This window comes from Gamsiella multidivaricata (assembly GCF_025024155.1).
Source record: "Gamsiella multidivaricata strain RSA 2152 chromosome Unknown BC939scaffold_5, whole genome shotgun sequence".
NCBI classification, from domain to species: Eukaryota; Fungi; Mortierellomycota; class Mortierellomycetes; order Mortierellales; family Mortierellaceae; genus Gamsiella; species Gamsiella multidivaricata.
Genome location: NW_026251713.1, coordinates 423,218 through 448,469, shown reverse-complemented (window position 1 = coordinate 448,469; position 25,252 = coordinate 423,218). Strand labels below are relative to the sequence as shown.

Here is a 25,252-nt window from a genome sequence, read left to right as displayed (position 1 = left end):
CCTTATGCCTCGACTACCGAGTAAGGATAATATAGACCCCTCGTGAAATATCGAGGGATATAAACCAATATTTGGAAAGGGCGCTATTGAGTCAGTAACCCATGTCCGTTGACTACTGTCCTCACACTGTCGATCCACTTGGAGCGGCGAAGGATGGTGGACCGGCAGGGTTCTATCTGGCCAGCCCTTCATTTTTATTACTTTTCATTAAAAACTAAAGCATTGAGATGTGAACGGGAATGAGACGGAATTACTGTTTGCGATGTGCTGCGGTAAAGGGACATGAAGGTTTTCAAGCGTGAGGCATAGATGAGGACTGATCACGCTGTTCGATTAAGATTAATGATCCGACTACAACCACTGGCCATACTGCGGTTAGAGGAAGGCAGAGTGCTTCTAAGAGAAACCCAGTGGTGGCCAGACGTGCAACTGAGCGCAGTTGGCCTTTGAAGTAGTACGGGTGTTGTTCGGCTGCTCAATTGGTAGGGGCCGAGTACTGGCAGTATAGACTAGGCTGGTCATCCAATGGACATTGTGCCTGGGACTGGACGTTTAGCAGAAAAGCTGTTTCTTCAACATTGAAATAAAACCATGTTCTAACATGCACTCAGGTTCACAGCTGGTTGTCCGCTGTTTGATATTTCTCTATCATATCCATCCTACGTTGCGTCTTCTATCTTCTACTTGCTCTCGCATACACCATCACCTTCCGAATAGCAACTGCATATCCCTATTTACTCAGTGAGGATGGTACCCCTAAAACTGCTTCTAGCGATAGGCCTAGCGATGGCGTTGCAGCTGGTTCATGGCGCACAGCCTCCATTATACAATAAGGTAGTAGAGTCCTCTGCCTGCTTAACGCGTACTGAGGTGGGTTAGTTGCTAATCCGCGCCGACTTTACATGTAGGCCATATGCGCCGCTCCCCAGTGCATTCTTACAGCTGCTTCGATTTTGCAAGATATGGATCCTAACGTTGATCCATGCGAGGATTTTAGCGCATACACATGTAAGATAGCAATTTCTTGATCAAACATCTGTTCATAAGCATATCTGGGTGCTGATAGATATTATCTTCATTGCATTTGACTAGGTGGTGGATTCGCGAACCGGGAAGAGATACCGGCCGATCAAGAGTCTACTAGCTACTTTCGTATCCTAAGCGATGAGAACAATGTAGGGCAAAACTGCGCTTGTCCAAAGATACGCGACTTGGTTTCGAGTTTTCTACTGAGCTTCTGTTCTTTTTTTATTTTTTTATTCTAGCAAATCATCCGTTCCATTGTCGATGCTGAGAGTGTAAAGGCGCCGCAGGTTTCGAGTGATGATGAAGCATCCCAGCGAAATATCCAAAAGCTAAGGAACTTGTACACCAGTTGCATGGATGAAGCACAGAGTGCCGAAGCAGGGCGCCAACCTTTAATGGACGAGGTTCAGAAATTACTCGAGGTGTTCCCTGTCACTGGGAGTATTTTAACACCATCTCCAGACGCAGAGTCAATGCTCTCCTCACCTGTGGGTGCTGTGAACAGGAACGCTTTGTCATTAGCACTATCATATTTCAACAAAATAGGGCTGGATTTATTCAGTTCTTTTGGAGTCACAACAGACCTCAAAGATCCGAACCGACATGTCCTCAGGCTCACTGAGGGAGGGCTCGGACTTCCTTCCAAGGAGTATTATTTGGATGACAGGATCATTAGCATTTACGAAGCGACTGCTAGCAAAATGTTCAATCTAATCTTGGGCGAAGACACAAACGTCTCCTCATCCTCAACAGGCAAGACCACCGAACTGCCCATTAAATGGACAGGCATCGGTAACGATGTTATGAACTTTGAAAAGCAGTTGGCAGCCATTTCAACACCCAAGAAGGACTTGCGCAACTCGGAAAAAACATACAACCCATTTTCTATCGACCAGATCTCCTCGATGACGCCCTCAGTCGACTGGTCCTTTGTCCTCAAAAACTTGTTACCCACCGACGTTGATACCCCGAACATCATCGTTGTTACGTCTCCAATTTTCCAGACAAAGCTTGAGTCCCTTCTTCAAAAGACGTCGCCTCAAACGCTGCAAAACTACATGATTTGGAGTGTCATCCGCCAGATGGCAGGTTATCTCGCCGAGCGCTACAAGCGACCAATGCGTGAATTAAACGCGGCCTTAGCTGGTATCTCCCCCGATGTTATTCCAGAGCGCTGGAAGTACTGTGTCTCGATTGTCAACGATCGATTAGGTCAAATGGCTGGCCATTATTTTGTCAAAGAATCTTTCAAGGGGAGCAGCCGTACTCAGGTTTATGACATGGTCGAGACAATTCGCTCAACCTACCTCAAAAATCTCCCTGAACTGGATTGGCTGGACGAACCGACTGTAGCGGGAGCGGTCAAGAAAATGAAGGCAATAGCTCAACTGATTGGTTTCTCAACGGATGCTCCTAACGTGGCATCGTCAGAGTCCCTGGAGGAGTACTTCAAAGGATATAGTGTCGATCCGATGGATTACTTTGGGAACATGATGCGAGGGGGTCTGTGGGAGACAGAGAGCTCATTCAAGGAGCTCAGCGAACGTGTGAACAAGTTGCAGATGCACATGTCGTCTCAAACTGTGAACGCATACTACTCTCCGACGCAGAACCAGATTGTCTTTCCAGCCGGCATTCTCCAGCCGCCTTTCTTCCACGCAGATAATCCTGAGTATGTCAACTATGGAAGTATCGGTGTGGTGGCCGGACATGAGATCACGGTAAGGAATGTCGCGCGTGGTGTTTTCACTTGAAAAGCGTGTTTTGTTTATGCGGGCTATTGTTGACCATCTAGGATTTTCACCGATGATAGCATGGGTTCGATAATATGGGCCATTTGTTTGATTCAGAAGGTCGTCTGATAAACGTAAGCTACAACGGACATCTCCAGACACTTGGACATGATGTCAACATATTGAGAATGTTTTTTTTATTTATGCAATTCACTTGTAGTGGTGGACCAAAGCAACTACGGACGCGTTTGACAGCAAAGCACAGTGCTTTGTGGAGCAGTATGGGAACTTTACGATTCTAGGACCTGATGGTAAAAATTACCATGTGGATGGACAGCTCACATTAGGGGAGAACATTGCCGATAACGGAGGCTTGAAGAACTCTCACGAGGCATGGCAGGCACGATTCAATTCTGACCCTGCAGGCTGGAGGTATAGTTCCTAATCGTTTCTATCGTCATCCTTTAGTTCTCCGGCACCAGTACTAATGCATCGTCCGTTGTCCCATCGGTTGCACTATAAAAAAGGTACAAGAACTTCAGGCTACCAGGTCTGGACCGTTATACACCCGAGCAATTGTTTTTTATTTCGTATGCGCGCCTGTGGTGCAGCAAGCAGAGGCCAGAAGCATTGGTCCGGCAGCTGAGGACCGATCCACATGGTCCAGCCAAATGGCGTATCAATGGCGCGGTGCAGAATTCTGTCGCGTTTGCCAGGGCATTCAGCTGCCCTACCGGTGCACCTATGAACCCAGAGAGGAAGTGCGGCCTCTGGTAGGATGGGCCGACCGAGTGCAGACACAAGGACAAGATTGCAGTGGCGCGATTCCACAAGACAACAGCAACAAACAGCAATAAACAATAGGTAGCATGCAAGACGGCGTAATTTTTTTTATCATTGCAAAGAGAGGAAAGAATTAGACCCATTGGGCATGCAGTTCTTTTTGGTGGTCTGGTGGCTGTGCACAAAGGGAAGAGGCCTTTGCTGCTGCCGCTGGGTCGGACAAAGGACGAACTTCATTTGGTGCATAGTACAGGACGCTGATTGGTTGCTTTTTTGTGCCTATAAAAAATGCATCTCCCTGCCTTCTCTTCTTTTTCTCTCCCTTCATCTCTCTTTCTTCATTCTTTCTTGACTCACTGTCCTTCTTTTCTTTTCTTTTCTCTTTTGTTGCCCATCTCCTCCTTCCCACTCACTAGCCAGCTCCATCGCCACCATCCACACATCCGCTGTATTTGTGTGCCCTGACATCCCCGCATCCCTATATTACACCTCCCTCGCTCCTCATTCTTCGCCACCAACCACCCCTCTACAGCTACTATGGAAGATAACAACGCCCAGAACATGCCCATCAACTGCGCCAATGGGTGTGGTTTCTACGGGTAAGGCCCTTATCCCCCTTCTCCCCTCTTCCTTCCAACAGCCGTTGCCTTCTTTTGTCTTGTTTCCCTTCCTCGTCTCCCCACTCACTCCTTTCTGCCCGCACACGCGGCCTCAATGTTTCTCTTCTTCCTCCCTCCCCCCTCCCCCCCTTTGACTTTTTTTTTTTTTTTTTTTTTTTTTTTTTCGTAACATGCCGGCTGACGACCAGGTGTTCCCACTCACTGCTGCTGTCTTTTGTTTGTGCTGTCCCCATCGCACCAAACTATGTAAACATTGCTGTGGTGACGAGATGTGTATGCCTTATGGTCATGACAAAAAAAAAAAGACGAGAATCATTCTATATTTACTTGGTGTATCTGTCTGCTGCAGAGCATGCTTTTTACTCTTCCTCCTTTTTTTCTTTTTATTTTTTTGGTGATGCTGCATGGAGTTATGCCTGACGTTTGAGTTGAATGCAGTACCACACGACCTGCTCTTCATGTCCACATGTCTGTGTTGTCAATCTGACGAGTAAATAAAAAAAAAAAAGGACGCTTGCGTGTTCTCTGCAGTCTCGCTCAACGTGATATGCTATGTTTCTGGGATACACCGACTTTCCATACTGGCAGAAGAGACCACAGCGTCGAGCGCAATTGCGCAATGGACCTTTCTGCTTGGATTAGTGACTAATCAAACCTTTTGATGAACACAATGCTTTACAATAGGAATCCCCTCAACAACAACATGTGCTCAAAGTGTTTCAAGGAGCTGAGCCAGAAGAACGGCACCATTCCAACCGATAGCAATAACGCCACCGCCGCATCATCTACTGCCACGCTCTCAGAGAAGCCGACGCAGCCCTCCACACCCACTCCAGCACTCGCACCGACAACAACTACGCCCGCATCCACAACCCCAGCCATATTGCCCGCTGCGCCCACACCGGCGCCATCCACACCCGAAATCGCCAATGCGCCAACGCCTACCCCAGAGAGCGGTGTGAGCACGCCGACATCCGTCGTATCCGACGTTTCCGAGGGTCTTGCACCGGGCGAGCGTCCTCCTCAAGTCAACAAGGGTCGATGCTACCTCTGTCGTGCCAAGGTATGTCGCCAAGGGTTGCTTTGTTTTATACATCTTGCGTACCAAATAACATGAGCAATTTCTGGAAGCGAGTGTTTATTGATTTCGTATTGCACCTTGTGTCCCCAACATTGCATCGACTGCCGGATGACTCGTTTCATTTGGCCATTATAATAAATGCAACTGCAGACTATCGTGGATGTGTACGCTGATTCGCTAACGTCCGATATATATTTTGCCAATTCAATTTCGTCCTATAGATCCCACTTGCCAAGCAAGCCATCAACAAGTGCCGATGTGGTAAGTACTTGAACATTGTCTGGGTTACGCTCATGTATTCGGACCCATCATCTGTCTTTCAGACCCTGGCTCTCTCTTTTTTTCTTGGGATACAAAATGAATAATAATCCTAATATGTTTTTGCTTGGCGCATCCTTTGATTTATAAAATATAGAATTCGTGTTCTGCGACGCACACAAGGCGACGACGAAGCACGACTGCGACTTTGACTTTGCAAAGATGGGCAAGGACCTGTTGACGAAAAACAATCCAAAGTTGAACGACAAGCCAAGGGGAGGACGCAGCTTCACACGCATCCAGGAATAAAGAGCATAGGACACCAAGACACCAAGACACCAGCCGTCAGGACCACAACATCCATCTAATGCGATGAGCGGTGCAGTTTAGCATATTATGGAAATATGCTTGTCAACAATAAAGCCGCGGAAGATCAGACTGAGTTGGGCTTACTTATACCTCCTGAACCTTTTATTTTATTCGATATATTTTTTTATATCATGGATGCCCTCAGGGCGCATTCCTTTTTGCTCATGTCAGACACCAATGCCAGATGAATCCTTGCCCACCCCTGACGGTCGCCTCCAAAAGGGTGGAGATGTCGCACATGAATGTACTGACAGACTTGATCCTACCCTCGTCCATGTCTTTCTGCACTCTGGGCTCGAGCACTTCAATCGCTTCGATGTACATTTCGTCGCCATAAATATGCCAGGCGATCTGGAGACATTTCAGATAGTCCGTCATATCGAACCCCCTGAGGTTCTCGACTGGCCAACCTTCGCCGCCGGAGAGGGAGAAGGGCAATAAAAAGTCGACGGCTTTCTTGATAGATTGACCTTCAGGACCTTCATAGGACCACATGTCAACACCAAGATCATCACCCCAGCGTGCAAGAGTCATCAGGGCCTGGAGATTGAAGACGGAGTAATACCAGGATGTCTTGCGGGCCAGCTCTTCCGGCTGCATACCCTGAGCGTTGATCTGAGGGTCGATTCGTTTATGGAGAGCTTTGCGTGCGATCTCTCGGGCGTCGTCCACGCGGCCGAGGAAGAGATAGATGCCAATGATCTGGACGTCAAAGTAGGTACCGTGGTTATTGTCGCCGTCGCGTTCGAGCCGGGCCAGGGACGCAGTCTCGAGCCATTGGACGTATCGTGAGAACCATTTCTGAAGGCGGGGGATCAGATCCTGAGGCCAGGTCGGCTCCTGTTTGAGGTAGTGGAGAGCATCGAATACTCTATCCGTCATATATTAAAAGCCAGTATCAGAAGAAAGCGTTCGTTTCGTTCGTCTACTCAGGATATTGAAATACTGAAAGAGAATTACCGGAAAATCGTAAACATGTCGAGGATTCCAGTCCGCGCCCCCAACTTCTCACCCTTCCTCAGTGATCCATAGTTGATATTAGGGTTCATATAGGTCGCCTCGTCCAAGAACCACTCACTGAGCCGCATGGCACACTTGTCGGCATACTCCTTCCGTCCCGTGAAATGGTACGCCATCCCCATGATATGGACCTCCCGAATCATAGTCCTCAACAACCGGTAATCGCGCACGGTCTCGATCTCCGGATTGACATGTCCGTCAATCCTCTTGTACGGCAGCCCACTGAGCTTGTTCTTGTTCGGCCAGTAGTACTTTGAAAGTGACAGATAGTCATGGACATCGTTCGAGGGCGCCGTTTGGTTCTTGTTAGTGACCGAGTACACCTCTGTCGACTGCACCGCCAGATCCGCCTCTCGGACCATCAACGCAATCGCGTAGTTGCGCTCCCGACGGATTGCGCTCAGAAAGTGCGCGTAGCTCACAGGCGAAGCTTTACGTTCTTGGGTCGCGATCGCTACCGCCGATTCTTTGACCTCGCTGATCTCACTTCCAGGGACATTGGCCTCATCATCGACAATGACCTCCTCTTTGTCCGTACTGTGGTACCCTGTATCACTAATAGGCCCAGACTCTAATCCAGATCCTGAATTGTCCTGGTCAGCCTGCCAAGGCCTGTTCTTCTCGCCGATAGGGTCCAACTGGATTAAAGGTACTTGTTTGGGCGGATGGTGTTCAATCCCTCCACCACTACCACTAAGATGCTCCTGCTGCTCCTGCTGCCCCTGCTGCTGTTGCTGTCGTTGAGATGATCTCCAGCCAGGGTGCTGGCCATTCGGTGGTGGGCTGGAAGAATCCTCGTAGGGATCGGACTCTTTATGCTTGACAGCCGAGTGTTGGTTTTGAATGATCATGGGCATAAATACGGTGGTGGCGATGATGTAGGCAAAGAGTAGACCACCAAAAAAGAGGACGACACGACGCAGGGTAATGCGGCCCATCAGGTTGACGGGGCTGGTTCCTCCACTAAGGGTGAAAGGCTTAACCTTGAACTGAAGGGCGGTATGGGAAGGTAGTACAGATGAGTTTGACTTCATTTTTTATTTATTTTGTATATTCTCAGTTCAAAAGGGTCAAAGGGAAGGTGTGTGAACGGGAAGAATCGAATGAAGGAAGGATGGAATGAAAACGAGAAAAGACGAGAAAGAAATAGGGAGCACCAGGAATGGCAACAATGGGAAAAGGGGGATCATACCAAGAACCATAGCCAAAGAATACTGGAATGCTGGCGTATTCATACGTGCGTGTCAATATCAAATTCAAATTCAAATCCAAATCCAAATTAGGAAGGTGGCTCCACGCACTTCGCCCATTCTTTGTCTCACTCACATATAGCGGAACCAGATTCTTCATTTACTTTTTTTTATTCGCATTGTAGATGAAGATACATTTGTATGCCTCCTAATCAACCCACTTGGCTCCAAGGGAGTGAGCAATGAACGAGAATTTGTCCGTGCTCTCCTGAATGCGCTTTGTCAAGGGCTTTCCTGCTCCATGGCCAGCCTTGGTCTCGATTCTCAGCACCAAGGGCTTGTCCGTCACCGGTCCTGCCGTGTGCTGCAACTCCGCTGCCAACTTGAACGAATGCAGAGGCACCACACGGTCATCGTGGTCCGATGTAAACAACGCCACGGCCGGGTAAGGATGGTCCTTGCGGACGTTGTGCAGAGGCGAGTACTTTAGCAGGTTTTCGAAATCGTCCTTGTTTTCATCAGAGTATCCAAACTCGGACTGCCAGGCATGTCCGATCGTGAACTTTTGGAACCGCAACATGTCCTGGACGCCCACATCCGAGACCACGCATCCGTAGAGCTCGGGAGCCTGGTTCACACAGGCACTGACGAGCAAACCACCGTTGGAGCCACCGTTGATCGCCAGACGAGAGGGCTGGGTATATTTCTCTTGGATGAGGTACTTGGCAGCGGACTGGAAGTCATCGAAACAAGACTGCTTGTTCTTGAGCGCGCCGCCCTTGTGCCATTCCTCACCGTATTCTCCGCCACCACGAATGTTGGCGTAGCAGGCCACACCGTTGAGGTGCTGGATAAAGGCAATCATTTCTGGGGAATACACAGGCTGGATGCTAATATTGAATCCTCCATAGCTGTACAAGAACGCGGGATTGTTGCCGTCCAGCACGAGGCCCTAAAAGTTGCCAAAGAAAGAAAGAAAGAGACAACAAAAAACAAAAAACGCGTTAGAGTTTGGATCATTCAAGCAATGAAGGCGAGCGCAGTACATGCAAAAAAGTGGCTCACCTTCTTGTGAGTGATAAACATGGGAACCTTGGTTCCATCCTTGCTAGAATAGAAGATTTGCTTGGTCTCGAACAGCGACCCATCAAAGTTCTTGACTTCAGCCTGTCTAAAGACCGATAGTCTCTGCTCGTGATCTTCGACCTTGAAATCATAACGGTAGATGGTGCCAGGGGTAAGGAACGACATGAACTGGATGAAGAGTTCAGTGTCCTCTCGGCGCGCGGATATGCTGACGATAGTGCCAACGGGAATCTTGATCTCATGAATGAACTTGCCGGTGGGGAGATCGTGAACAACGATCTTGCTGGTCACATGGTGGATATAGTGGAGAACAAGCTTGTCATCGCTCACGACTTGGGAATTGTCCAAGACGTCCTTTGACTCGGGAACGACTTCAACAAAGCCCTGTGTTGCAGCCAAATACATAGGACTCAGATTAGTAAGCTTGCCAGGAGATCACAAGGTAAAAAAGAAAGCATGATGACAGTTAGTCCATTACCTCTGCGGGCTTGTCAAGGTCGTACTTGACAATCTTGCCCATAGGAGCGTTCAAGTTTGTCTGGAAGTAGAACGTGGTGCCAACATTGGTCAAGCTATAGGGGAAAAGATCAATATTAGCTATGTTGACCTAGAGCTCTGGTATGTCTGCGCGGTTGGCACACTGTGCAACTGGAAAGTACTCACTAGCTGTACTCGCCCTCAAAATTGTCAACAATCTTGTTCAGCTTCATATCGGATGTGATCTGTTTCTCCTCCTCAAGGTCGATCAAGTACAGCATATTCACAGGGTCGCAGTCCTTGGCGATGGTGATGATAAAGTACTTGCCGTCCTCAGACACGCGGCCATCGGGGTGATAAGTAGGGTTCTCTTTGTCGAGGAACACGAGGACATCCTCAGATTGAGGAGTACCGATTTTGTGGTAGTACCTGATAGCGTGGGAAAGATGGGGAAATGATTAGGGTGCGTCTCGCTCTCACGACACTATGCCGCAAAATCATCTGATAGCCAATACAGCGACTTACAGGCGCTTGAAGTGGTTGACCGCGGTCTCGGTTCCTGCCTTTCCGGCATCGACATCAGGCTTCTCAAAACTCTATATTGAATTAAAGAAGTTGACGTCAGCAGTGAATCGGAGAGGAGTAATGTCAAACCCGCAGCTCCTGCGAGACACGACAAAAGCTAGGCCACAAGAGAAGGCATGGCTTACAGAGTAAAAGAATCCCTTGTCGTCATGCGTAAAGGAGATGTTTGAAAACTTTGTCCACTCGATAACATCGTCCAGCTTCTCGCCCTTGTTGTTCATCAAGTAGATCGTGTTCCAGTCAGATCCTGACCTGGACAGGCAATAGGCGTACAACAATCCCGTCTTTGAGAAGGCGCTGGCGCCCAAGGCTGCAGTGCCATCCGCCTCCAAAGTGTTGACGTCCAAGAAGACACGGGCCTTCGAGTCGAGGCTGTCCTGCTGATAAAGAACACTTTGGGCCTGCAGACCGCTGTTGTATCTGTAGTAGTAGTAGTCGCCGCGTTTGAAGGGGGTAGAGTAGCGCTCGTAGTTGTACAAAGCGGTCAGACTAATAGAAGAGATGAGTAAAAGACATGAATGATTAGAGGGCTGCTTGAAATGATAAAGCCCATTCCTAAATATACAGAGCGTGTTTCCATACCGCTCGTTGAACTTTTGTTTGGCATCAAATTTGTTCATAAACTCGTTTCCAAACGCAGCCTGGGCCTCGACAAAATCCTTGGTCTCCTTTGAATCGGGATTCTCGAGCCAGCGGTAGGGGTCGGCGACCGTAGTGCCATGGAGGGTCTCGGCGAAATCGCTACGGCGGACCTGGGGATAGACGATCTTGCCGTCCAAAGACGTGATGAGTTCAGGCTCAGTTGTAAGCATTGTAGGGCTTGGATGTGTTGCTTGGCGAAGTGCGCTTGAGGAGACCAAGGGGTTGAGGGTTGGGCTGGATAAAGAGCGGTGGGGGGAGAGGAACAAGGGGAGAGAGAGGCTTAGGGAAAGACGAAAAGAAGAAAAGAAGGAAGAAGGGAACAAGAAAAAACGTCGCTGGCGTTTTATACGGCCAGGGGCGTATTGTATTTTGTGGCACCGTGATTTCCCTTGCGTGATTCTATTCTTTCAGGCATGACAGCAGCTGGGCCCATCCCCTCCTGCCACAAGAATGAAATAAAGCCTGGCGCCCAAAGCCCCAAGGGGTTCGTCGCACTTCAAAAACGAAAAGCGAGCCGATGCATCCGTCTGCTACTTCCCATTCGCGCCATGAGTCTCTCCAAGATATATAGCAAGACTCCAACTTCCTCCCCAGCCCCGTCGCGGCCGTTCATTTTTCTCCCACGGAAACAGACGTACACTAGCCTCGTTTCACAATCAAAGGCAGGATGGGGAAGGTATCTACGGTGGGCTTTATGTGACAACTGGTCGCGTTTGATTGGATGGTTGGTCGATGTTGCTGTGTCTCTTTTTGTTGTGAGCACTTCAGAATGCGAGCGGGGTAAGGAGCCTGCATTTGGTTCCCTTTCTTCCCTTGTCCAGCTGATATCGACATAAATGGTGTGCATTCAGGGTGAGGTTGCTCTGCAGGTCAGTCTTTTTGGTGAGAGTCACACAAAAGGACCCATGGCGTGCTCTGCAGAAGTCCTCATCGAACATGAAAGTTGGAGGCAAAATGTATTCAATTTGAAAAGCACTGTTGAACAAATGATCCTACAACTGAAATAGCTTTAATCCATCGTGTGAAGAACTCGTCATAAGCACCCTCTAGCGTGCAGCAGACGGGCGGGTATCGAATTCAGAGGCTGCGGCAGAGACCCTAGACTTGACATCCCTGAAAGTGTTGTCAATTCGACCATGATGCTGAATCAAAAACGGACGAAGGATCCTCACGTAGATGAGAGCAGCACCCTAGATACATAGCACAGTCCACCAAAAACGCACGTTAATCTCCTGTGCATTGCGTTATAAACCTCATTTTATGTTTCTCAATGTCGCACAGGCGTACATTGAATGGGGGGACCATGAGCCAGAGAAGGAAGATGGTCTTGAGGAAGAAGTAGAACGGGAACCAATACAGCAGGATGTCCGTGAAAGATTCGATGACGGCGACAAATCCGTAGACGGCCCTAAAAGAGTACGTACACGCGCGAGAAAAATGCAAGCTGTTGAGTGTTCGTTCATATGCCAGTACATTAGTGCTTGTATATATCTTCACTGCTGCTGTTCGGATGACGATATTGTTTCTCTCTCGCCCCGGATTACTATACCAGTAGGTTAGCCTATCCAAAAAAAAAAAAAAGAAAAAAAAAAAAAGGTGCAAGAATACAGTGTTAAAGCGACATGTTCATTAGGACGTCCTCACCCACTTCCCTTGCGAGATCAAACACAAACGGACCATTGCTTGTCGTCGTCCTGGGACGGCGTTTCCAGAGCTTTGAAGGATCGGTAGGCCGGGTAGACCCAGCCGAGAATGTTGGACAGTAGTTTTCCTGCAAAGTTGAAAAAGATCATCAACAGGATAAACACACCAGATCCGAGGGCCAGGAATGTTTTCGGAACTCCTGTTGCTGCCTGGAATCGGTTTAACTGTGGATACTGTCCTAATTCCTTGTCCAGCTGAGCGTTGTAGTATCGTACTATAAAAAGGTTCACAGGACAGGTTATTTTGGTCGTTAATACGGACAATGTCTGGAAGGACTAGAGGCGGCTCCGTAGCCGATCGAGAAGATGACCTTCGAGGACAGAGAAGCGGATTGACATTCCTGTCCATGTCCAACAGGCGGTGTCATATCCCTGAGCCTTAAAGAGCCAAGGAAGCTAAGGGACGAAGGAAGTTGAACGCGCCAAGGAAAGCGAGGTACGTTGGTTGTGCCCTTTGTGTCTAGATTGTTTTGCCAGCGTTACCTTTAGTCTGGATGCTTTCCATTGTCAAAATGTGGTTGCTGTCAGGCAGATTGTGTAAAGAGAGAAAGTGAAGAAAGAAGAAAGTTCTCAGTTGCCCAACCGTGGTTATCTTGCTTTGTCCCCCGTGCACAATCCATATTGCGCAAATGAAAATGATTGTGTCATACCGATGCCACAAGCGACAGCAGCACCAGCAACGGGGGACCAGAGTCAAAAATGTTAACCCACTGTAAAACCATTCCGCCGTCGAGTCGACTGATGCTCCTGGAGCTTATTCCCACGCAGTCTTCAGCTAACGAAATGGACATGCGAGGAGGAAACGAGGTCTCGGCTGCCACCCATTCATCTTCATAGCCCTCGAGGAAGCATTGTCATTACATTGCATTACATTACATTGCAGGTTTTTTTGTATTGCTGTATATCGAATGCAGGCTATTTAAATAACACTACAAGTGAGTGGACAATACGCCTGTTCCTTGCCATTCATATTGCATCTAGTAATCGTATTGCTGCTGCGAGGGATGCGATTGCTGTGCTTGATTCATATACTGCATTTGTAGCTGTTGTTGCTGCTGTTGCTGTTGCTGTTGCTGCTGCTCTTGGCTCTAGCATTTCACAGCAATGAATGAAAAATGATATCAACTCATGGACTTGAGGAGAGCACAGACCACATATGCAGGTTCATAGTCAATGTCACACAGATCATGTCTTCACATACCAGCGTATACGTGCTATTGTCCATCATACCGTATGGGTAGTATCCTTCCAAACCCATGCCTGCGTCCAACGCACTACCAACACCAGCACCAGCCACACCCGGTCCCTTGGGTCCCGTGGCGCTCGCGGGTCCAGGCATGGGCTGATGAAACATTTCCTGGCTACGACGACGATCGTGTCCTGCGATCCCGTGCTGCATCTTGTGCTCCTTGGGAAGCGAGATCTTGTACTCTTCACGCGGGACAATGTCGATCAGGAAATCAAACATGTCGGTCTTGGCGATCGCTGCCGCAATGTCGCTTCGTTGGAGTGTCCGCCTCTTGTTTTCTTCTGCGTGGATCCTGCAGCGTCATTTGGAAATGTGAAATGTGAAATGGTTTCAGATTAGGGAATCGAGAACATCGCTCGACATGAATGAACTGCAATATGGCACATGCGCCGAGCATTTTAATAGATTCATCTTTTCTTCTTGCCATGCGCGGAGTGTCAACTCCGTAATGAAGATCTCGCATCCCTTGTCAAAGATCATCGGCGCGTCGGCGCTGATCATCTTGGCCTGATCATACCACAGTGGAAGAACAAGGATAAGTAGGTAGGGACTCAAGATGCACCATTTTTCCGGAGCGCGTGTCAGCTGCTGTTTCGTTCTTTCCAACCTTGACATCATCGTCTGTCTTCATGACTTTCTTGATGCGCGCCAGTGGAAGGTGGTGGATTTTGAAGTCTTGGGGTAAGTTTTGGATCTCATGCATCTGTCGCAACCAGAAGGATTGAAGCAGATGCATATGTGCCTGCTGCATGGGTTGATGGTGTGCAAACGCAGGGTCATGGTGGTGCATCAGCGGTGGCGGAGGGTGGTTCATGGAAGGGAGCACTGGGTACATGGGCTGCTGGTGTTGCGGCTGTACGATCTGCTGGCCCTGCTGCTGGCGGTTGGGCTGCTGTTGCTCCGGATAGTAACCAGTCGGTGCTGGATAGGGTGTCCCGGAGGAGTTGGCGCGCTGATGCTGCGGGTTCATGGTTAGTGTCGCGGATGTTATGATTGGAGTAAAGAAGAGGTTCGAAGAGCTGTGAGTGGATACGCCCGTAGACAAATGGTAACTTACAAATGAGACCCACACAGAAAAAAAAAGGTAGCATCAGGTGATAGTCTTCCTTGGACGTTTCAACACTGCTTGTCTCACAAAAGAGGTCATTTAGAAAGTAATAGTCTCCTTTATTCAGTCGATGGCTGGATCGACTCCTGGATTGGAAATGGAGGGGACCATGATAGCAGTTCCAAGTGATTTGAATGAAGAGGGGGGTGATCTGCGTCCTCGCCCTCCAGATCCGCACGATCCCATCCTCCCGTTGCTTTGGGAACAATGCGCAGGTACTCTGGCTTTGTGTTGATGTTCCAATTTGGGATCGAATAGTCGATCGGTGAAGTGTTGGCGGTTTCCATACTTTCCATATCCTGATCTGCTTCCCGTTTGCCTTCATTGAGATGAGGTCCTGGTAACCGCTTAATGAGCTCGCCCTTGAAACAAAGCACTGGCCTGCTCTCCAATTGTCCGTCTTCTCCCTTGTACCATCGTGTGGCGACCTGCAGTCCATGCATAACCTTCTCGGCGGCTCTGTTCCACATCAACTTTCGACACTCTTGTTTCTTAGTGTCGATCACTACCAGCGCCATTGGCCACAGTGACTTTGCGTATGGGAGAAGGGCCTGCTTGGTGAACTCGGATGAGATTGCCAAGATAGCCATGGTCGGCTGCGTTTCATACGAGAGCGAGCCCTGCAGCTCGCGGACAAATTTCGGACCGACCTTGGAGCTCATTTTCTTGCACTGCACGATCACTTTTAGATGCCGTACCATGTCCCCTGGTTCCGCGGAAGCACTCAATGGTAAGAACCATGTTCCACGAAGATCGATGCCCAGGTCGCCGTTTCCTGCAGACCGTTGCGTGTAAATGCCGAGATGCTTCTTGAGAATTTCCTGAGTCTGATATTCGAAAAGCGTTCCTCGATAGATGGTGCTGCTAGTGTTGTGGTCAAGACCTTCAAAGCTCTCGAGGTCGTTATGGGTATGGTTGATGGACTGAGCCTCATGTATTCTTTTGTACAGCACATTCCGATTTACGTATGGCATGCAGGAATGAATATCCTTAGGAAACGGCGCTGGTTTAAGGCCTAGAAAGCCGGGATCATTATCTGTAGCAGCCTGTCCCTGATATGTTAGGGGCTGTAGAGACGGCTCAGAACATTCTTTTGGATGAGGTATCGAGGATGACGTCTCCTGTGCCTGTGCCTGTGCCTGTTCCTTTGCTGTACGCTTATTGGAATTTTTCCGTCGACGTTCCTTGGCTTGAGGTTGCAGTGAACATACATCCCATGCGACCGAAGATTCGGGCTGAAACAGAGGCTGGGGCGGGGTCTGTTTTATGGAAGAGCACGGAGCTTGAGAAGCTTCGATAGAACTGGTGGCGGCGGTAGTTGCGGTGGAGCGAAATCGAAAAGTTGTTTGCACATAACAGCAAGGGAGCCTCCATGACCTCCTACATGCGATGAACGAGGCTGCTCTGAGCGTCGCCTTATTCATTGTCCTGGTGATTGCTAGTTCCTGGATTCACGATTGCTTTGTTGCTGTGCTTGGGTGCCTTGGACGGAAAAGGGCAAGGGAAAAGTGGAGTCGAGGTTCAGGGTATTAGTGGCTTGATGTTTGTGGTGTCCATCTTCTTGCGGGAGCGCTCTTTCAAGAACCCTGTGGTTTTCGCGCGTCAAAGAGCACACCGAAGACCGCTGATACAGATCGTGCAGTAGCACTTCAATGGCCGCTCTTTATTCTCGGTTGCTAGAGCTCCATCGAGCAATTGAACCACGCAGGCTACACTCATTCGTTCGCTCTTTTTTTTTTTTTTTTTTTTTTTTTTTTCCTGGGGACACGGAGTACTTCACCGCGCAGGATATCTTATCCTCTAACCACTATGCCCCGAGTAAGCTCACGACCTCAACACCAATTGTTGCGTAGCCGATGCTTCCTTCTCCAGTCAAGTTCGAGTAGAACGTTTGATTGAAGAAGGACGCGCTAGCCAAGAATAACAAGGGATATGGGAACATGGCCTCATGGCAGTGTTACCACCCAACTGGTTTGTTCAGTCCATTTCTGGCTAAAAATTGATCCAGGGTCAAGGGCGCTCACTCAATTTTCTTCAAGCACATGAAAGCCGAGGTTAGCCTTCAAGTTTGTACGCGCTTTCTCCATTCCAACTCTCTGTTAAACCCATTTGACTTTATAAACCACAGGAGGCAACAAAGGCAATCCGGGACAGCAACAGCAGGGATAGTCGACATAAGACACAACCACGCAGCAGCACGAGCATGACAGGACATCAGCAGCACGAGCATCATCCATTGCTCCGTGTCAACCATCAGGATAGCAACGACCACGATGCAACGCAACTTGCATTCGGAGCTTCGACCGAGGAAGCGTCGTCGTTTGTTGGGCAGAGCCAGCCAGTAGCACAGAGCTATGTTCATAAGAAAAGATATCAGGACCGAAGCACAAACCCGTCGCTGTGGAATACGAAGGAGTTTTACTTCTATTACTTCGTCTTCATCACCTGTGTGCCATACATGTTCAAGACAGGCCACGATGCCAGCTCGGGTGAGCAAGAATGAATATTGAGCCGCATTCTGCATTCAATCGATCAATCGAGCGCAGTTTCTCATCATATCCCTTTAACGTAATAGAGTCGAACCCGAACTATGACAAGTTCAAGGATCTGCTTTCGGATGGCTGGTTCGGATACAAAGTGGTGTGTTTCGAAGCTTTAACAAGCTTTCATGTCTTTTCTTTCTAGCACAGTATGTTGAAGTGCCATATGGACTCAATTTGACCATCTTCCCATTTATCCCGATCGATCGATTGTTCGTTGAATAATAGGATAACAGCGATGAACAGTACGCCAACTTTCGCAACAACTTGCCCGTCCTTGCCGCCGTGATGTGCATTTACGTTCCTCTCAGTCACTTGTACCGCCTCTATTTTGTGCCAGTGACACCGCTGAAGTCGCCTCTCCAGCCATTATATCGCGCCTACTTCTTCCTAGCCTTTTCGGCCGTCTACCTCTATTTCATGTATGGCAACAGTATTCTCAAGATCGGCGCAATTGTCACCACCAATTACGCGATTGCCAAACTAGGCGGATCATCCCGCATGATGCCTGTTCTTACCTGGATCTTCAACCTCGCCATCCTCTTTTTGAATGAGACCCACCAAGGCTACCAGTTCGCCAGTTTGCACGAGTCCTTGGCATGGTTGGTAAGTGTTTCTTCCCATTCCGTTTGCTTGTATATCGTCACCAGTAATGAAACGATTCTGATAAAGGGGTTCTCTATCGTTATAGGACGGCAACACAGGTATGAACAGGCGCTGGGATGTCAACTTCAACTTCACGATGCTTCGACTTGTGTCATTCAACTTGGACTACTACTGGTCTCACAAACAGACCCGCGAGAGCATTACTGTACGTTATAAGTCAAAACAAATGAACAGAGATGGACGCGGCAACGAAACAGGCAAGCAGAGCAGATGTGTAACATGTGCCCTTGACTTTTTTCCCAACTTTATAGAAGGAAGACAGGGATAAGGCACCTACAACAGACAAGGAGCGGGTCAGCACGCCTGCATTTGCCGAGGATTACAATTTTGTCTACTACCTCGCATTTACTCTCTATGCACCGCTCTATGTTGCCGGACCCATCATGACCTTTAACGACTTTATCTCTCAGGTAAACTTCTTCATTTAGCTTCCTTTTTTTTTTTTTTTTTTTTTTTTTTTTTTTTTTTTGAAGGAGCATCTTGTGAATGAACGATGCTGACTCTCTGCTGTCTCCTTCCAACACAATTACATAGCTGCGTTATCCCAAGAGTATCCCAGGGAAGACGCTCGTTATGTGGGTCGGTCGACTCATCTTTTCTCTATTGACCATGGAATTCACTATGCACTACATGCACATGGTCGCCGTCAGCAAGCGTCAGGCATGGGATAACGATCCCGTACTTCAGATCTGCATGATTGGTCTATTCAACCTAATCCTGATCTGGCTCAAGCTGATGATTATTTGGCGGTTCTTCCGCCTTTGGGCACTGCTGGACGGCATCGAGGCTCCTGAGAATATGATCCGATGTGTAACCAACAACTACTCGGCCCTTGGATTCTGGCGTAGCTGGCACAAGAGTTACAACCTGTGGATCCTCCGATACATTTACATTCCACTGGGTGGCTCGCGGTATGCGATCTACAACATCTGGGCCGTCTTTACATTTGTCGCAGTCTGGCACGACATCAACTTGAAGTTGCTGGCATGGGGATGGCTCATTTCGTTCTTCATCTTACCCGAGATTATTGCCAGCAAAGTGTTTTCCAAGAAAAAAGTATGTTGAGTTGTCATAAGAATCTCATGCTTTATCCTTTTGCAAACAAGTAACCACTAATTAATTCTTTCTTCTGATGTTTAGTGGGGAAGCTGGCCATACTACCGCCATCTGTGCGCCGTCGGAGCAGTCGGCAACATTTTGTTGATGATGATTGCAAACTTGGTTGGATTCTGCGTAGGACTGGAGGGCGTTAAGAACATGTTGTACGGTCTCTTCTCGACTGCTCAGGGATGGGTGACCATGTGTTGCTGTTTCTGTGCGATGTTCGTCTGTGCACAGATGCAGTTTGAAGTGCGTGAGGCAGAGAAGAGACGCGGTGTTTTTTTGAATTGCTAACGGTGATATATTTCAAATAAACTGCTCTTTTCTTTGTTGCTCGGCGTTGAACCACAACTGTTGTGGTTGCTTCCCACAAAGCACAGAGCCAAGGATACGCTGTGAAGACGTTAGATTAATATTGGCAGTTGTTAGGCGATGGTGGGGATGAGGGCCTCGAGCTCGTGCAAGTCTGTCAATTGCTCTTGAGACGCTTGACTTCATGGACCCCGTGGTTCCTAGGCCCACGGGGACAACGGATGACGTTGATAGTCTGAAATGCCTGGTGAACCGTGTCCTCAAAAGTGTGTCGGTTGTAACACACGCACGCTTGTGCATGCTGGAGCATTGGGCAGATTGCAGAGATGTGTTGCAGATATTTTCGGCGGATGACAGGGATCGTGTGCTTTTTTGATGTCAATCATCTCGGACGAACGAGCGGGAAAACAAACGCGCGTGCCGCAGATGATGGTGATGATAATGATGACACTGGACCCCATCGTAGGGTTGAATGGGTCTTCAAATATATTACCCTCTCATTCACACTTTCATTCATTCGACGCAAAAAAAAGAGCAGTGTGACCAAGAAGAGGCACGCAGCTGAGATTGGCCATCGGCCCCTTTTTTTTACTCTCTTTTTGTCCGACCCCATGAACAGAAAAAAAAGAGGGAGATCACACACACACACCATCGGAAGACACGCCCGCATACTGCTGCAATTAAGCTTGAACCGCACTGCACCGCGAAGGCGGACGAACCCACGAGCCATTTCCATGGTCTGGAGGAAGACTGACAGTTGGATGGGGCAGGGGAAAGCACATACACCCCCTGCTGAACAGGTTTTTAATTTTCGATCGCCACTTCTTTTTCCCTCTCTTTTCTTCTTGCTTGCTTGGTCATCTTTCCTTATTCCGCCACCCCTTTCCCAGTTCCTTTTCCACGAGACGTCTCCTCCGTCCCTGACTTCCATACCGCCACCACCACCACCACCACCGCCGCCGCCGCTATCCCCGTATCCTCGCTCCACTTCCCTAACTTCCCTCCCTTTGCATGCACAACACAACCCATCTTTATCCTCGCATCTTTCCTCGTCTTCCTCTTCCTCATCCTCTTTCGTATCTCTGATCTATCTATTCCTTAGTCTCTCACCGATATACACATTGTACCTCTATCTTTACATTCCAACGGGATTTATACGCCACTACCTCTCCATTTCATAACCTGACCATCGTTGTCTCCCTCGCTTTTTCTTTCTCTTTCTCTCTCTCGCACACTCTCGCTCATACTTAACGATCAAGACATTCTCATCTCGAGACAACTTTTTTTTTTTTTTTTTTTTTTTTTTTTGGAATTTGCCACCAAAATTATCATCCGCCAAATTCAACTCGAACAACGACTTTACTTTATTTTAGAGGAAACACTCTATCCGAAAGACCAAGACTCTATAGCCGCAACCATCAGAAGCATTATGGGCAAGAGCACGACTATGGACAGTATCGCACTCGAGGGCCAAGGAGCGCCAGTTTCAGTGGCAGTGGACGGCTCTACTCATTTAGGTGTCAAGAGCATACTGCCGTCCAAACTTATACCCATCACCACTAAAACCATTGCCGTCGTAGGCACCATCGACGACGCTGGCTCAACGTCCTCCTCCGCATACTCGCCAGACTCCACCTCGCCCACAACACCACAGGCCACCTCTTCAGCACAGCCCTTATCACCCATCTCGACCAATGGGATCCCTACTTTGTGTGACCACGACGAAGCCTCAGCAGGTACTGTCACGGCTGTGCTCCACAAAAAGGACTCAGGCACGTCCATGAACTCAAGCACCACTTCTGCCTCTGACAATGAGGCAACCGCCGCCGTCGACCCTGTCATAACCGCACAACACAACGGCAAGAGTGCCAGCATAACCCGTAATAAGAGCAATGGCGCTGCCAAAAGCGGCAACCCAGTAAAACCATCAGTTCCAAGGCGGTTATCGCAGCCAGAGGCAGCATCAGCAGGATTCCAGAGCTTTCCAACAATTACACCCACAGGGCGCGTCCTCAGCCGACCCCTCTCGACCTCGAAACTATCGGCAACTCCCATGGTGGCGCCCCATATCCTTCCAAACCAACAGCGGCACGCCGCCGGATTCAATCTCGCGACACTCGGCCAGCTTTCGCCCACGGCCTCCGCTGCTGCGACGGCTACTAGTATGACGATGTCACGAGCCGAAACGCTGGCCTTCTTGAGCTCCAACAGCAATAATTCGTATTTCACAGCAAATGCAGGTTCTTCGCGGTCAAGCCATCACGGGGATATCCATGGTCTCGGGCTCGCCAATCTCCAGCAGCAGCATCACGTCGATGGAGGAATGACACTTCCTTCAGGAGGCACTAGGACTATGTGCGGATCCGATGCTATCTCATTGCTGGATCTAGACGATCCTCACAATGACCTGGTTATGATTGACAGCAATGGAAACAGCAGTGGAAGCGGTGTTACCGGTGTGGCGGTTGTAGGCGAGACCATGGCGTCGGCATCGGCTATTGTCGCGAATGGCCATCATTCAGGGAACCATCACCATGGTGTAGGAGGAACTCTGGCTGCAGGGCTGACTTTGACGGCCTCTGCATCCTCGGCTCTACTCAGAGGTAGTAGAGGAGGTGAGAGTGCAGCAATTTCTGCCAACGGTAGTGGAAATGGCGGCGAATCCCATGCTGGGACGTTCTCTGCGGCGTCCACGAACCTTCCGCAAAGGTCCTCGCTGCCCACGTTGACTTCACAAGCCAAGAAGGATGCGATGCAGCGTGCAGCCATGATTGCAGCGATGCAACAAAACGGCGGTGCCAAGGTGTTGGCAGCTCAGCGGGTCGGCAGGCGACAGGATCGTCCTAGTCGTAATATTCGATTTGGTGAATTCCATCGGATCTGTGAGATCGAGTATGGATTTGACCAGGGTAGGGTAAGGCATCAAATCAAGATATCGAGATTTGAGTCGGCTGTCTGTGCGCAGGATTCATTTCTTATGCCACTAACATCGATTTGACGTTCGTTTGTGTGTGAAAAAATGTAGCCCCTTATTGCAAATGGCAGGGGTCTGATCCACTCAACGCGTGTACTCCGGATAGAAGGTCAAGAGAAGCGCGAGGAAATGGTATAGCGACAAGTCAAAGATTCAAGCGAGCTGCCCTTGATACTCCTGATTGCTGTCCCAAACTCACTGGCCAGCCTCCTCTTGTCGTGTCTTTGATAGCTGTATCTATTCTCAGATGTCCTGGTCACTGGAACAAGGATGCGAAGGCGCGTATCAGAACCGGTTCAGGGGTCAACAAGAAATACAAGTGGCGTGTCAGATAAGCAGATTTGTTCTGCAATAAGCGACTCCATCCAGGGAGAACCCAAAGGCGAAAGCGCCAGTGACGTACCTGTCCCAGGAAAGGAGTATTCGACAGGCAACATCAAGGAACAGGGGCATGTATCTGAGTCAGTCCAGGGAGCTGTACAAGACAATCCTTATGCTGGACATTTGGAGAATCAGCGCATTTCTCGACTGACCCAGGTGCAAGCCGACATTGTCGAGAATGATGGTATGGTCTTTCGATAAACTGGAAAAACATTTGTCAATGCAAATGCCCGGTATACTGAACCGGTATCTCTGTGATTTCATCATTTTCTCTATAGAGCGGCCATTGCTAAAGATTGCTGCACCGCAACTGTCTTTGATTCTACTGTTTGGTTCGACCGCCGCCAGGGACAGCTTTCTCGCGCTTCTGAACGAGACGACTGCCGCACACAAGCATCACCTCCTCTTCCAATCCAAGTATCTTGCAGACCTTAAGAAGTTCAAGCGCCACTCCGCATTTTCCTTTGACACCTCCTTCCTCAAGACATGGGGCATCCCTGGTAGCCTGAATCTGGGATCTATCAAACCGACTGGGGGCAGCCATGGTAATGGCGCCATCGGCCCTAGCGGCACCTTCACAACCTCGCCTTTGACATCGCCAGGTGGAGGTGCCTTCGATCCATACCAGTACCAGCAATACCTGAACCGTCCACAGTCTATGGCTGGAAGTCTATTCAACTTTGCGCTGAATGGCGGATCATTCCCATCGTTCTCGGACCACAGCAAGGAGAGCTCTTATGCTACATTACGAGGCGCTAATGCAGCAAACACACTTCAGTACCATCACCAGCAGCAACAAATGCTACAGCAACAGCTCCAAAACCGGCTTTCGATGTCTTCAACAGGATCAGTGCGGCCAGGAATGGATAGGACGTCGTCGGGCTCGGCTTTTGATGGGCTTTGGTTCATGAAGGGCGGTGATCACAGCAAGACGCGCAAGACTGCGTTGGAAGCCGTTGCTGCTCCGACTGTTGGCGGTGAAGAGAAGGCGAAGGCCGGAGAAGATGATTCTGAGGAGGGATCGGCTTCGTCGTCGGTGCAGTCATCGTCATCTGGAACGAATCTATCTGCAATTGCCACCAAAACCAACAGTAACAGTCATGGCAGTGCTCAGAACACGAATAGATTTTCCTCGTCCTCGACCCTTTCGATTCTACCATCAACTCCGGCCAGCAACTGCGCGATGGGAACGCTGCGAAAGGGAGCCGGCTGGGTCCGAGATGAAGACGCGACAGTGTGTATGGTGTGCTCGACGACAAAATTCGGAGTCTTAGTCCGCAAGCACCATTGTCGACTCTGCGGGCGCGTTATTTGTTGGAAGTGCTGCCAAATGAAGGATGTAGTTATACAGGACCCTTTTTCGTCGACAGAGCTCTCTGATGCTATTCCACAGGAGCTTCGAAAGCCCATCCGTGTATGTCTGGACTGTATCGAACATGATGCCGCTCAAGAGAACCAACAGCAAAATCGACAGCAGTCACCTCCTCAGTTATTCCCGCTCCGGGGGGTGCTTGGCAAACTAATGAGTTCGACAAGCACAAGCTCACATCTGGCGACTTCGGCTACCAACGCCCTTGGGAGCATACTTACGATGCCTCAAGCCCAAACACAGATTCAGTCGCCGCTCTCTCCACGCGTAATGAAACATGGCCGAACGGGCCATCCATACCCACATCATCACCGCGCTTCTCTTTACAGGATCGACGTGGAGCGCGTCGGAGAGGAGGACGAGGAAGAGGAGGAAGAAGAACAGGATATGGCGCTGAAGGACAAGGGCAATGTCGAGGACCGCCATGGACATGATGAAAGTCAGGAGCACGAAAGCCATGATCCCCGTAATAGCAGTGCCATACCCAGCGCAGAGTCCACCTTGGAGGAGCCAACAGATCCCTTGCGTGAGATCATAAGGTCGAACCCAGGTACGATTCGTCTCAAAGACTTGGATCCTGCGGATATCAACGAGGATGAGGTAAATACACAGATCATGACGCTCGAGTCCGAGGTCGAGAGTCTTTTGATCCAGGGCGCAGGGCCCATGATGTTTGTTAACACTGGCACCAAAAGCCGTGGCGGAAAAGGCAGCGGCGGCGTCAGCAGCAGCATGGCGAGCAAGACGCGTGTCCTGCGTGGTATACCCAAGGAGTTGCTCCAGGGTGCTGAAGGGCTGGAAGCCAGAATAGATGGAGGTGATGACGAGAAAACCATGGAGGAGCTGCTGGCGGAGCAGGATGAGCAAGTCCGACGTATCTTGGCGCGTTGATGTGAATGAGGTGCTTCTCGATGAGATGTTTCTATACCCCCATTGAAATGAAATATTCTATATAAATTATTCTGAATATACGAACAAA

General features: G+C 49.2%; 9 protein-coding genes across 9 annotated transcripts; 4 read left to right on the top strand and 5 right to left on the bottom strand.

Annotated features, from left to right (window-relative positions):
• The first annotated feature begins 654 nt into the window (after positions 1-654).
• On the top strand, positions 655-3,656 carry BC939DRAFT_406393 (uncharacterized protein). The gene is made up of 7 exons (XM_051552850.1): positions 655-834; positions 909-1,008; positions 1,093-1,175; positions 1,266-2,747; positions 2,840-2,893; positions 2,980-3,191; positions 3,287-3,656. Exons 1-7 carry the CDS (start codon positions 748-750, stop codon positions 3,534-3,536), a joined length of 2,268 nt encoding a protein of 755 aa, XP_051416722.1. The 5' UTR covers positions 655-747; the 3' UTR covers positions 3,537-3,656.
• Positions 3,657-3,875: 219 nt separating this feature from the next.
• On the top strand, positions 3,876-6,018 carry BC939DRAFT_437993 (uncharacterized protein). Its single transcript, XM_051553779.1, has 4 exons — positions 3,876-4,141; positions 4,847-5,225; positions 5,465-5,504; positions 5,659-6,018. Exons 1-4 carry the CDS (start codon positions 4,080-4,082, stop codon positions 5,808-5,810), a joined length of 633 nt encoding a protein of 210 aa, XP_051416721.1. The 5' UTR covers positions 3,876-4,079; the 3' UTR covers positions 5,811-6,018.
• Positions 6,019-6,032: 14 nt separating this feature from the next.
• BC939DRAFT_392229 (alginate lyase-domain-containing protein) lies at positions 6,033-7,741 on the bottom strand (the record flags this gene model as incomplete). Its single annotated transcript, XM_051552017.1, has 2 exons — positions 6,033-6,741; positions 6,831-7,741. 2 exons carry the CDS (start codon positions 7,739-7,741, stop codon positions 6,033-6,035), a joined length of 1,620 nt encoding a protein of 539 aa, XP_051416720.1.
• A 490-nt stretch (positions 7,742-8,231) lies between these two features.
• BC939DRAFT_406387 (prolyl endopeptidase-like protein) lies at positions 8,232-11,204 on the bottom strand. Its single transcript, XM_051552849.1, has 7 exons — positions 10,811-11,204; positions 10,354-10,717; positions 10,169-10,239; positions 9,830-10,072; positions 9,645-9,738; positions 9,146-9,550; positions 8,232-9,032 (listed from the first exon to the last, which is right to left on the bottom strand). The coding sequence occupies exons 1-7, from the start codon at positions 11,038-11,040 to the stop codon at positions 8,289-8,291; spliced, it is 2,151 nt and encodes a 716-aa protein (XP_051416719.1). The 5' UTR covers positions 11,041-11,204; the 3' UTR covers positions 8,232-8,288.
• A 619-nt stretch (positions 11,205-11,823) lies between these two features.
• On the bottom strand, positions 11,824-13,239 carry BC939DRAFT_437987 (TB2/DP1, HVA22 family-domain-containing protein). Its single transcript, XM_051553778.1, has 5 exons — positions 13,057-13,239; positions 12,548-12,788; positions 12,420-12,431; positions 12,158-12,278; positions 11,824-12,060 (listed from the first exon to the last, which is right to left on the bottom strand). Exons 1-5 carry the CDS (start codon positions 13,076-13,078, stop codon positions 11,917-11,919), a joined length of 540 nt encoding a protein of 179 aa, XP_051416718.1. The 5' UTR covers positions 13,079-13,239; the 3' UTR covers positions 11,824-11,916.
• A 215-nt stretch (positions 13,240-13,454) lies between these two features.
• On the bottom strand, positions 13,455-14,940 carry BC939DRAFT_437984 (histone-fold-containing protein). The gene is made up of 4 exons (XM_051553777.1): positions 14,430-14,940; positions 14,247-14,329; positions 13,775-14,114; positions 13,455-13,661 (listed from the first exon to the last, which is right to left on the bottom strand). The coding sequence occupies exons 1-4, from the start codon at positions 14,790-14,792 to the stop codon at positions 13,551-13,553; spliced, it is 897 nt and encodes a 298-aa protein (XP_051416717.1). The 5' UTR covers positions 14,793-14,940; the 3' UTR covers positions 13,455-13,550.
• Positions 14,941-16,502, bottom strand: BC939DRAFT_437981 (uncharacterized protein). Its single transcript, XM_051553776.1, has one exon. It carries the CDS (start codon positions 16,352-16,354, stop codon positions 14,990-14,992), a length of 1,365 nt encoding a protein of 454 aa, XP_051416716.1. The 5' UTR covers positions 16,355-16,502; the 3' UTR covers positions 14,941-14,989.
• Positions 16,503-16,741: 239 nt separating this feature from the next.
• On the top strand, positions 16,742-19,888 carry BC939DRAFT_406382 (MBOAT, membrane-bound O-acyltransferase family-domain-containing protein). Its single transcript, XM_051552848.1, has 7 exons — positions 16,742-17,419; positions 17,506-17,570; positions 17,699-18,076; positions 18,162-18,281; positions 18,388-18,546; positions 18,671-19,192; positions 19,277-19,888. Exons 1-7 carry the CDS (start codon positions 17,134-17,136, stop codon positions 19,529-19,531), a joined length of 1,785 nt encoding a protein of 594 aa, XP_051416715.1. The 5' UTR covers positions 16,742-17,133; the 3' UTR covers positions 19,532-19,888.
• A 975-nt stretch (positions 19,889-20,863) lies between these two features.
• On the top strand, positions 20,864-25,236 carry BC939DRAFT_437979 (uncharacterized protein). Its single transcript, XM_051553775.1, has 4 exons — positions 20,864-22,463; positions 22,575-22,655; positions 22,755-23,088; positions 23,183-25,236. Exons 1-4 carry the CDS (start codon positions 20,979-20,981, stop codon positions 25,162-25,164), a joined length of 3,882 nt encoding a protein of 1,293 aa, XP_051416714.1. The 5' UTR covers positions 20,864-20,978; the 3' UTR covers positions 25,165-25,236.
• Positions 25,237-25,252: the final 16 nt, after the last annotated feature.